At 34.8% G+C, this 12994-nt stretch overlaps 1 protein-coding gene across 3 annotated transcripts in view; it reads left to right on the top strand.

Moving 5' to 3' along the window:
- The window catches only part of CFTR (CF transmembrane conductance regulator), a 172430-nt gene that overhangs the window by 97181 nt on the left and 62255 nt on the right, over positions 1–12994 (top strand). For all 3 annotated transcript variants that reach the window (XM_057732381.1, XM_057732382.1, XM_057732383.1), the window contains exons 13-15: positions 1786–1872; positions 3368–4094; positions 6016–6144. In XM_057732381.1, coding sequence (XP_057588364.1) covers positions 1786–1872; positions 3368–4094; positions 6016–6144 — 943 coding nt within the window. The remainder of the gene's footprint in view (positions 1–1785; positions 1873–3367; positions 4095–6015; positions 6145–12994) is intronic.

The following is a 12994-nucleotide window of genomic DNA, read 5'->3' as shown; positions in this document are numbered from 1 at the left end:
GTTGCCGAAATTGTTGACAAGAAATCACCTTGACTTATTGATATTTTGGCTTCTTTCTCTTACTTTCTCATGCTTTCAAAAGCTGGGACAGGAAACTAACTCACTGAGCACCTACAATTGCCTAGTAGTATTCTGGGTGGGATGTGCATAAGTACATGTATAATTTTACTTAATCTCCAAATCACTTTGCCAAAAAAAGGATTGTTCTCCCCACTTTTCTAAAGATCATGAGATAATTGAGGTGGTTAGATCTTAACTTGCCAAAAGCCACATTGGGAAATGGTTGAGTTACAATTTGAACTAGGTTGTCTTTTTTTTTTTCTTTTTGGGGGGGGGTACACCAAGTTCAATCATCTGTTTTTATACACATATCCCCATATTCCCTCCCTCCCTCAACTAGGTTGTCTTGACTCTACATTAAACCATGCCTTAATCTTGGGATTACAATGTCAAATAATAAGTCAGTAGATATGGATAATTCACAGACAAAATAATAGCTTCTAAATAAATGAAGGTTGATTAATCTGTGAGCCAAAGTAAGACTTGTCTTAAACATTTCATTTCAAATTTAGGTAAGATATGCTCTATGACATAGAACTGAATTTGTATTTACCAGTTGAAAATGCAGTTTTATTATAAAATGCACACAGTTTGAGGCATTAAAAAAAATTGTTTATTACTATTCTGATCTGACTGTGTCATGTGTTGTCCAGTTTTGGATGATGAATATGTTATTTCTAATCTCTTGAGAAACTGTGGTCATAGATGTGTAGGAAAGAGAAGAACTGAGTAAGAGTGCATTTTGATGGGGGTCTTTTAACTAGTTCTTACTTGTTATCTTGAAAAATTATTTACACTGCAAAGGTTCTTCTAGATTTTACTTTGACTTTTTGCCCTGTTTTTTTAAAATTATTATTATTATTATTATTATTACTTCTCTTAGCTACCGGCTGGCTAAACAGTTTCCTTTTTAAAGAATTATATGTGAACACTGAATCCTATGTGATTGGCATAAGTATAGGGTACTGACAACCACAGCTGAAAAAATTTAAATGTTATGAAGAAATTATTTCATTTTCATTCATATGGGACCATATCTTCATCTTATTACTGTTCTAAGATCAACTTCATGAAAATTTTACTTGCTCATAAGATTTTATTTTTTAACCTTAGAAAATAAAATAATATGGGTATACATTTTTACTGAAAATTTTTCATCCTTCACTTGTGTGGAATTTTTATGAGTATGGTCCAGAAACTAAGACTATAAGCAGCAAAGAGCAGTATCAACGATACAGCTGTAACAACACTGCTGTCAATTTGTTGACAACAGTCAACACTGAAAAAAAATTAAAAAAATAATTTCACATAAGTGCTGCAATTTAGATGCTATCTCTGACATTTTACAGGCTTGAAACAGTCTTTTCTTCGTTTCCCACCAAAATGCAAGACCCCTGAGGGCAGGGTTTGTGTAATTTTTACCATTGCATTCCCAGCACGTGGCATAGTGCTTGGCTCTTAATAGATACTATTGTTAAAAGGTTTTCTTTCTTTCTTTTTCTTTTTTAAGGTAATATTTAAAATTGTATGTATGGTGTGATTCAGTTTGTAACTTTTGCAAGTGTATGTCACGTTTAGCAAAACCATTTCAGCAGTTTTTGGAGTATTGTGAAAAGCCGTAAAAATCATCTAGGACTTATCTTTTGTTCTTCATTTAAAATCATCTACACCAGATGACGTGGAAAATATTGAAGGAATCTAATTTCATTTCCATTTTCTTTTTAGAGCAGTATACAAAGATGCTGATTTGTACCTATTAGACTCTCCTTTTGGATACCTAGATGTTTTAACAGAGAAAGAAATATTTGAAAGGTATGTTCTTTGAATAACTTACAATGCTCATGCTGAAAGACAAGAAAGAACAACTATACCACCATAGGCTGTGTCTTATTCCTTGAAAGTATGTCCACCATTGTGACTCAGTATGGCAGAATGTAATATAGCCACCTACTCAGATCTGATCTTCTCTCCACGGTAAAGATTCAAGATCACTTCCACTTTTCTGTCCACCTTATGCTAAACCGATTTCTCCCATTGCTATTACTTTAACAATCACTATCTATGTAGTTTTTATAGTATTATTGTCTTGTGACATAACTTACATTATTTTAATTGATTATTATAATTAAAATTTTTATTTACTTTTTTGTGTGTTAGTATTTTATTCTATCTCCTCCTTAGGTAGTAAACTTCTTAAGGAACCAAAGAAACTGAATGTTTTAATGTTTTAATATAGGTGAATGCTCAGACTATTCATCTACCTCGATACCTCCTTCAGAACCTCTTCCTCAGTCGCACAGAGCTCGGGGTATCCATTTCATTGGAGCTCCCATTGGGGTTCCGTGTATGTGAAGCTCCTAAGAGGAACAGTTAGTTATAAGATTTGATTTTAGGGTTTCAAAGTGATTTCATAGGCTATAAAGTAGTTTATTAAGAGAATTATCATGATTCTTTTTAATCAATAAGGATGTGGATGTGTGTGTATAAAAATGGCCATATTATTCCTAGAAGCACCTTTACTAGAATTTAGGTAAATTTAATACCCATGATACTATTTTTATAATCCTATAACTGTAAGTACCTTCTTACCAATATAAAGTTTGCTAGTTATGTTGGGATGTTATTGTCTAGAATGATGCCTCTTGCTATCAGGGTATAATGTTTCAATGCCTGAAAGAAATTGGTTTCCCTTAGATGGTTCTAGTCAGGATTTACTTCTAGACTGAGGGAGATCTTGTTGGAGGAGGGTCAAATTTATTATCCAGTTCTCAGGTTTGTTATTGTTGTGTTTTTAACAAATCAAATTAGTCTTAATATAAGCTCTTGAGGACTAAATTGGTGGTCAACTTAAAATATGAAAGGAAATGAGTAGAAAATTTAAAGAACAAGAAAACTCTGGCATTTTAGAAGACACATAGAAATATAGACCCTAAGGAATCTTAAAGGTCATATAACGATTCCCTCGCTTTCTAGATGAATCAGTGACAACCCAGAGGGTAATCAGTTCGTTCTAAGTCAAATGTTTATTTTAATATCAGATATTTAATTTCATTCTCTGTCCATTAACACTCAACTTTATAAGGTAGCATAACTATAATAATTCAATAATATGATATTTCATGCCATAATTCAAGAAGCACAAATTAGTTACTATTGAAAATTTACTTTTAGAATTAAGTATAATAATAACATTGTATGATAGAGGTTTTATACAAGAATACGTTAATAAAATGTTAAAATGCAATGCATATGCTATTGTAATAAAGTGTTTATAAATTAATATTTATATATTTTTATATTCTTAAAGCTGTGTCTGTAAATTGATGGCTAACAAAACTAGGATTTTGGTCACTTCTAAAATGGAGCATTTAAAGAAAGCTGACAAAATATTAATTTTACATGAAGGTAGCAGCTATTTTTATGGGACATTTTCTGAATTACAAAATCAGCGTCCCGACTTCAGCTCAAAGCTCATAGGATATGACACTTTTGACCAGTTTACTGCAGAACGAAGAAATTCAATCATAACTGAGACTTTACGGCGTTTCTCATTAGAAGGAGATACTTCTGTGTCCTGGAACGAAACAAAAAAGCAATCTTTTAAACAGACTGGAGAGTTTAGTGAAAAAAGGAAGAATTCCATTCTCAGTTCAATCAATTCTATAAGGAAATTTTCAATTGTACAAAAGTCTCCATTACAAATGAATGGTATTGAAGAAAATTCTGATGAGCCTGCAGAGAGAAGACTATCCTTGGTCCCCGATTCTGAACCCGGAGAGGCGATCCTGCCTCGGAGCAATGTGATCAACCCTGGCCCCTCATTTCAGGGAAGAAGGAGGCAGTCGGTTCTGAACCTTATGACCCGCTCCTCAGTGAACCAAGGTCAAAGCATTCACCGAAAGACAGCGACATCCACACGAAAAATGTCACTGGCTCCTCAGGCGAACTTAACTGAAATAGATATATATTCAAGACGATTATCTCAAGATACTGGCTTGGAAATAAGTGAAGAAATCAATGAAGAAGATTTAAGGGTGTGTATAAATTATCAATGTGGTGTTTCAGTTTTTTCTTTTTTTTTCTTTTGGCCACAGAGTGGGATGTAATACTTAGGATGTAGCAGAACTTACTCAAATTTGAGTTTAGGATGAGGTTTATTTTTAAGATTCCCAAAGTCCAAAGTATGTAAATTATGTGAGCAACTTCAAAATGTAAAAGAATCAACTATTTTCTTTTGTGATGTCTCTTACCATAAGTTGTATTGTAAGTCAAAGTAAGGGCTAATATTGGGTCCTTTACTAAGCAATGATAATCATCATTATTATTAATTAGAAAAATTATGAACTGTTGTAAATCTGTTTCATTACCCCCTTAAAACCTCTGTGGGAAGAGATGGAATGAAAATAAATATATAAACAAATACTAGCTTCAGGCATTGAGAGAGAAAGAAATGTTTCTGTATGCAGGTAGCCTCTATAAGATATATAAGCATCTAGTCTCTCAACAGGACTTACATTCTGGTTTATATATCAGTCTTGCCTGAATTTACTTAATGTGAGCTTTTTTATCTTTTAAATTTGCATTATACATAGGATTTCTGGGCAGGTTTCTTTTAAAGAAGGTGTGTGGAATTCAACATACACTAGTGCCAACCTTCAGGTAGAAAGTCTTTTATATTATTAAGTTCTAAAGAATAAAATGCTTTTATTCTTAAAATAGACAATAGAAAAGAGTAGCGCTTGTTTGTTTTTTTAACTAGAAAAATTCCTTAAGTGCCTTGGATGAAAGTGTTGTAATAAATTGATATGTTTAATAGCATAGATCAATTAAGACTAGTGTGACCTTTGGCAAGTCACATGTCATTTAACGTCTCAGGGCCAAAGTTTCCTTCTTTGTAAAGTGAGGGAACAGTAAAATACATACTTTCAGTGTTTCTATAATTTTAAAAAAGGATTCCTGAGAGATAATTTATCTGTATGGTTTTAATACCAATCTGAATGAATTTCTCAAACCTGATTCTATAAATTTAATTGTAAAGAATGATCACTTTGACTGATAATAGTATTTATTGATAGCTTCTAGTGCCATGAGCATATGCTTAGAAGGTACCTATCATTATCCTCATTTATAGATAAGGAAACTAAATCTTAGAGAAGTTCAGCTGCCTGAATTCAAGCAGCTCCTAGGAAGTCAGTGATAGAGTTCAGATTCAAATCCAGGTTTATTTAACTTAGAAATCTGTGCACCTAACCAGTGTGCTGTATTCCGATTTCCTAGGACCCTTTCTTTGAGGTTCTAGTGCTGCTTCTGTGAATTTTGTTGACTTTGTAAGAAATAAAACTATCCTCCTTTGAAATATCTGGATTTTCCCTCTTTCAAAGTACTGAACTATAGCTCTCAAAGAGCAAGTGAAGACTTGTAGGGGAATATACTGAGGATTAGAGTTGTGTAACTTAAGTCATAGCTGGAAAGAGAGAGAATCGTGGCTACTAAGGAATATACAAACATCAGTTGGCCTTCAGGTCTATTGGAAGACTCTACAGCTAGCAAAATTCCAAACTGTATTTTTCCATGGACCCCAAAAGAAATAAGTTAAGTCAAGGAGGGTTCTGGGAAGCTTCAGTTTGCTGGTACCATTTATTTGATAAAATGTGTGACACTGTTAAGCATTAAAATGTTAAAACTGTCCCAAAACAAGTTATATTATCAGCAGTTATTACATTCAGAGTTTGAAGAGTTGCAGTGTTTCTCATTTTTCAAAAAACTACGTTGCTCCAGTGGACATTATACTGGCTGTGGAGTGACATCACGTATCATTCATAATGGTTTATATTTGTTGAAATTACCTAGTTTCAAGTAGTAATATTCCTTTATTTCCACACTTTCGAAATAAAACTACAGTGGCGGTGTGAACCTGTATTGTCTTATTGTAATAACCATGATTCTTTTTTGCAGGAGTGCTTTTTTGATGATGTGGAGAACATACCAGCAGTGACTACATGGAACACATATCTTCGATATATTACTGTCCACAAGAGCTTAATTTTTGTGCTGATTTGGTGCTTAGTCATTTTTCTGGCTGAGGTAAGAATTTTCTATTATAAAATATTACTGTGATTTAAAGTTAAATTGGGAGTAGTTTGGAAGGATGTGTGTGTATGTGTGTGTGTGTATATATATATGCAAACACGTTTAAATGTATATATGTGTACATAAGTATAACTATGTTTATATGTAATTTTACATTGTATAATGATATGTATAGTTCTGTTGATATGCTATTACTTCATACATAGCATATAAAATACACTTAAGCACATATCTTCTATATGAAGACTTTTAATTTTTTAAAATTAATTTTTTTGTGTGTTAGTTCTTATTGCTGCTGTAATACTTTACTTTTTTTGAGAACTTTCATTGAGACACAATTGACAGACAATAAACTGAATATATTTTAAGTGTACAATTTGATATTATTTTTCTTATTAGTAATGTATATATGGCAATCCCAATCTCCCAATTCATCCAACCCCAACACCCTCACACCCTCCCCCACCACCCTGCTTTCCCCACTTTGTGTCCATATGTTTGTTCTCTACATCTGTGTCTATTTCTGCCTTGCAAACCAGTTGATCTGTACCATTTTTCTATATTCCGCATATATGCGTTAATATATGATATTAGTTTTTCTCTTTCTGACTTACTCCACTATGTATGACAGTCTCTACGTCCATCCATGTGTCTAAAAATGTCCCAATTCCATTCCTTTTTATGGCTGAGTAATATTCCATTGTATATATGTACCACATCTTCTTTATCCATTCCTCTGTTGATGGACAGTTAGGTTGCTTCCATGACCTGGCTATTGTAAATAGCACTGCAGTGAACACTGGGGTGCATGTGTCATTTTGAATTATGGTGTTCTCTGGGTATATGCCTAGTAGTGGGATTGTTGGGTCATGTGGTAATTCTATGTTTAGTTTTTTTTAAGGAACCTGCATACTGTTCTCCATAGTCGCTATATCAGTTTACATTCCTACCAATAGAGCAAGAGGATTCCCTTTTCTCCACACCCTCTCCAGCATTTACTGTTTGTAGATTTTCTGATGATGCCCATTCTAACCGGTGTGAGGTGATACTTCATTGTCGTTTTGATTTGCATTTCTCTAATAATTAGTGATGTTGAACAGCTTTTCATGTGCCTCTTGGCCATCCGTATGTCTTTGGAGAAATGCCTGTTTAGGTCTTCTGCCCATTTTTTGATTGGGTTGTTTGTTTTTTGGATATTGAGCTGGATGAACTGTTTATATATTTTGGAGATTAATCCTTTGTCTGTTGATTTGTTTGCAAATATTTTTTCCCATTCTGAGGGTTGTCTTTTCGTCTTGCTTATAGTTTCCTTTGCTGTGCAGAAGCTTTGAAGTTTCATTAGGTCCCACTTATTTTTGTTTTTGTTTCTATTACTCTAGGAGATGGGTCAAAAAAGATCTTGCTGTGATTTATGTCAGAGTGTTCTTCCTGTGTTTTCCTGTAGGAGTTTTATAGCGTCTGGCCTTTAGGTCTTTAATCCATTTTGAGTTTATTTTTGTGTATGGTGTTAGGGAGTGTTCTCATTTCATTCTTTTACATGCAGCTGTCCAGTTTTCCCAGCACCACTTATTGAAGAGGCTGTCTTTTCTCCATTGTATATCCTTGCCTCCTTTGTCATAGACTAATTGACCATAGTTTATCTCTGGGCTTTCTATCCTGTTCCGCTGATCTATATATGAAGAGTTTTTAATGAAGACATTCAAAACCTCAAACTAGAATGTCTTTATATGGGTTGAAATTAAACAATGAAAATTATTCTTTACTAAATTTTAAATTCATTTGACTCTAGATATTGCATTATTAAATATGCCCATGATGAATCACCACCTTTAAAAGACCTCACAAAATAAAATAAATGTTTATTAGTGGCTTAGAAATCATTTTAAACAAGTCCTTCAGAGAGTCAAATCACCTATTTGCTTACAGAATTCTTTTGTTTTCAGTGCCACCATCCTGGTCTCTTCACCATGCCCCTGCTATTCTTCACATCACCAGGTTAAATAAAAGAGGGGAGCAGTAGGTCACAAGTTCAGTTCTGCATCAAGATAAGAGGTTCCTGAAGCTAACTGGTCGATGAGGTTTTTCTCTAGATCAGGAGCAGCAACTTAAATGCCAGAAAGGCTTGGCAGAGGATGGCTGTGGGGGAAGCGGCTTTGAGGCTGGAGGGAGAGTATTTGCCCTCCAGTTGTCTAAAGGGGGCAATTGTAACTCAACACCAGCCAAGTTCCCATGAGGGAAGTTGGGATCAGTTTTGCTAAACCTTCTAATTTTTCAACATAAGATGAAAATACAGATTTTTTTTTTCTGTAAAAATTTCCCATTTTTAAATGTGGATAGTTGGTTAAAGTAAAGCAAACAAATGAACACTACATGGGTACAACAAAACACATCTGTGGATTGGATTCAGCCTGTGAATGACTACTCTAGGTATTTATCTTGGAGGATACTGCCGGATGTGTCCTAATATACAGCCTGAATCCAACATAAAGGCCTAAGCTGCCTTCAGGGGAGAAATGACCCAGGTGAAGTACTGCCTCTCCTGAGGGTGTATAATTGTATACATACCTGAAACCCAAACTTAAAGCTACATCATTGTGTTATCAGACTGTTTCTAACCTCAATTAAGAAGTCTACATAAAATATTATCACTCTTCCTTGACCAAGAAATGTAAAATATCTAAAGGTATGTGCCAAAAATTGTACGTACCACTTTACCTATAAAGTGTCAATTTCCATTTGATCTTTGAGTTTTGATGATCTCTTCTTTTGCTCTACTACTATTTTAAATTAATAAACCAAATGGAGGCTGAATGTGATATGCAGTGCAGCATAGTACCATCTCTGGAATCAGACCGACTTGGCTGTGAATTCTAATTCTGTGTTATTAACACTATGGCACTGAACAAGTTAGTTAACCTCTCTGAACCTCAGTTTCCTCATCTATAACATGGAGGTTGTAATATTACCAAGTCCAAAGGTCATTTTTGTGGGTTAAGAGATATGATTATAAAGCACTTACTGTAGGGCTTGGCACATTGTGAGCAATGGTATTTGCTGTTATTCTCACTAATATCCTTAATGTCTATCATCATTATAAAGCTCAGGCTAGTTTGAGGTGAACTAGTCCACGACAGAGATATAGTGAAAATTTGAATAATTCCTTTTACAATTTAACAAAACTATGGGGTTGAGTAACTTGACACTCTCACATGAGTAATAAAAATTGCATTGAAATGTATTTTTAATTTACCTCTTTAATCTCTGCCAGTCATGCCAAATGACCAACATTAATGTTAATGAAACTCAGTCCTGTGTCATTTAATCTCAAACCAGCCCTTTGTAATTGTTAATGATTTGAACCCCTTCATTGAAAGATCAGCATTACTTGAATGTCTTCAATTTAGTTCTGTGAGAAAAAATGGTCCTATCTGAATGTGGTGGTGATTTATGTTTACTTACAGAACCCTTGTCCCATGTAGAGCTGTAGAGCTGAATTTATGTACCTTTCAAAACAGTGTGTAGTTAATTAATTAATTAATAACTGAGCATTGAGCCACTGCACATGGGTACAATATTATTAGCTCACTTACGAAGACAGTGGTCCTTTGTCTTCAGGCTAGAAACCAAACTACAATGGAGGATGTAAATGTTGTATAACTTCCCATTATTAGTGGAGCTCTCACAATTATTGCAAAACCTTTTCTTTTTAATGGCCAAAAAAATGTCATTTTCTAGGCAAGAAATAATATAATAAATGATGAGCCTTTTTTGGCCAGTATCCTGAAGGCATTGCCAATTAACTGGTTCTCAAAATTTTGAATGACAAAAACTTGGTGATAGTAGAAAAATAGTAATTGTTTCCATCATGTGCACAGTTATACAGCTAAACAAATCAGTCAGATGTTCACAGTCCTGTCACATCTTTGAATCAAAATTTACATAATTTTTCTTTTAAGCTTCTTTCTTAATACCAATGTGGCCCTTCTCATTACCGTTGAAATATCTCATATGCTTTGCGTCATGGTACAAATGCTAATCCAGGAAGATAGTTTAGATCTTTTAAACTTTGTTTAGAGCCTCATACTCAGCACGATCAGGGAACCTAAAGAAAAGTTAAGATACATATCTTCCTTTGTGAGGGTGATGTACCCATTTTTAGTTTTCATAGGGGCTATACTTCAATTTAGATTTTGTAATTTTATAGAGTAGGTTCAATAAACTTCCCTTTTAGAGTATGAAATTAATAACTTTATTTCTTCAAAGTGCTGAATGGAAAAAATTAGTTTGGTCTACTCAGTTGGTTACCAGTTATCATTAGTATATCATTTTGATAAGGGAGTCAGTCTACTTTATATTTTTGTACTGTTTTCTTTACCATATGACAGTATGTTCTGTTAAGTTCTAAGATATTAGCACCAAACATATAGGCTTTACAATTTCTATTATGTTGGTCTCTCTAGTGCTCTTGTCAGTGCAACACTGACTAGACAGAGAAGAAATGCAAGTAATGGAGTAGGAGGCAGTTTCCTCCTTCCTTTTGCAACAACCAGAGGGTATTATTGTTGCCTGGAGTATCTAAAGATCCCGTTTAGTCCTTTTATTCATGTGAGTTTTAAGAAATGTGTCAGAGAACTGCTGTATACTATTCCTTTATGATTTTCCTTCTGTTTGCTAATGAGGAATCACTAGGTGGCTTTACATTATTTGTATACGTGATATATGCTCCCAGTAATACCTTAATGATAGTTATACCTTTATTGATAGTAATACTTTTAAGGCAGCATTACTTAGCAAGGGTCTATGTTTTAGGGCATGATTCAACTTGCAAAGCACTGAAATCTGCGATTAAGTCATGACAAGGTGTCACCTTACTATTACTGCCTGTCATTCATTCAGGCACTTACTCATTTAACACATATTTTTTGAGTTCCTTCAATATGCCAGGCATGATTTTACATGCTGTGTAAACAGTGAAGAACAAAATAGAATGTACAGATGGAGTACACTAATGTACTTATGTTTACAATGTTAGCAGAACATTCATAATGCTGTGCTCCTTTGGTCAAAACCCAAAATGCCAATACTATTTAAATAGGTAGTCATTTACACACAGATCTCCTTGTGTGACTTCAGAGGTAGCTCTGAATTCTGTATTTGTACAGAACTTATGGGATGAATTGATTCTGGTTCTTTATCTTACAAAACAGATCATGTCATCCACTTTTTAAAATGTTTTCTATGTGGTTAGTATATGAATATAATTCCTCTCTTGACATCTATATTTTTTATTTAAGTATCCTCTTATTCATCCCTTTCTTTATTTATTCGGTACAGATTTACTGAATGCCTACTGTTTACCAGATATTGTTTTAGACACTTAAGGATACAGTGGGAAAGAGGACAAATGGCTCCTTCCTGCTCTTATGAAGCACATTCTGAGGGGGGAGACAGACGATAAATACATTTTGATGGAAATAATCACATAATCACAGAGGTAATAAGTGCCAGAAGGAAGTAAATAGTGGGCTAAGATAAAGCTTGGCAAAGGAGGATAGACAGGGAGGCCTTCCTGAGGAAATGACATTTAATTGACACCTGAAGGATAAGAAGGATTCAGACATGCAGAAACTAGGCAAATGCAAAGGTCTTGGAAAAGTTTGGTGAATTGTGGAAACTGAGAGGAGGCCAGCACACTTGGAGATGTGGGAGAGAGAAGTGAGTGGCGTGTCATGTGGTGAGATTGGAAAAGTAGGCCAGAACCAGGTTTGCAGAACCACTGGATGAAGTAAAGAATTTGGGTTTTGTTTTAAATGCAACAGGAAGCCTTTGAAGGGCTTCATTCAGGGTATATTTTTTTTTTTTTTTTAAGTTTTAAAGAAGATCACTCTGCTATACGGGAAATGGATTGGATGGGGAGACGAGGGGAGGCAGGAACATCTGTTATGACAGGAAGGGATTGTTGTTATTAACTAGGCTCAACATCCAGAGTGTTCAGTACCTTGAGTCATATTTAAAGACCTCTGCAGATATTCCACAGTGAAATGTTTAGGAGTGTCTTTTTTGTAGCTTATTAAAGTTCTTCATGATAGAATGTTGGACCATTATACCTCATTTGGTTGTATTCACATTTTTGAACCTTTTCTGTACCTAGCCTTGGCAGTTTTCTTCTCTTTTCACGCCTATTTTCTTTAGTCATGAGTATCAGACTTATACCTGGCCAGGTTATGTCATGACAGGGTTCCTCCTTAGTCTTGAATATATTCTTGCTCTAGTTCTCCATCACATCTTTTTTTTTTTTTTCAGAGAATATACTGTTTATTAAACAAAGCAATGGAAACAAAGGGCTTCTCTCTTCAAAATCCCTTCTATTTAACGTAGCTTTAATCGAGAAAAGAAACATACAAATGCAAGAAATATGTACAGGTGGAAAAGGCGTACCAACCCAAATGCAACATGAATTGAAGGGAAAACTAAAGCAGTGCTTTGTAGTTGCCTGGGTGTCCCTAGGGGACGGCAAGTCGATGCTTATCAGCCTCTCTCAGAAGAGACGATTTTGATTAATATCTGACCCATCTGACTCAGTCTATTAAGCCCTGAAGGAAGGATATTCTTCAGATATAAAAGATATGACTTTGATGAATAATTCTACCCTATTGCCATTCCAAGCATTAACAACTGTGTGGCACCTCTAGAAAGAGAGCCTTTGAATTCTAGGAAGACATGTGTACTGAAACACCCAGGCTCCTCCGCAAGGCTACTTCTCGGCTCTCCCTCCCAAGAAGGACTGGAGTTGCGAAGGTGTCACCACTGGAGAAGCGGAAACCCTACTTACATAATTTATTCC

This window comes from Hippopotamus amphibius, chromosome 4 (genome assembly GCF_030028045.1).
Source record: "Hippopotamus amphibius kiboko isolate mHipAmp2 chromosome 4, mHipAmp2.hap2, whole genome shotgun sequence".
In the NCBI taxonomy this organism is placed as follows: domain Eukaryota; kingdom Metazoa; phylum Chordata; class Mammalia; order Artiodactyla; family Hippopotamidae; genus Hippopotamus; species Hippopotamus amphibius.
This window is presented reverse-complemented; position numbering and strand designations above follow the sequence as displayed.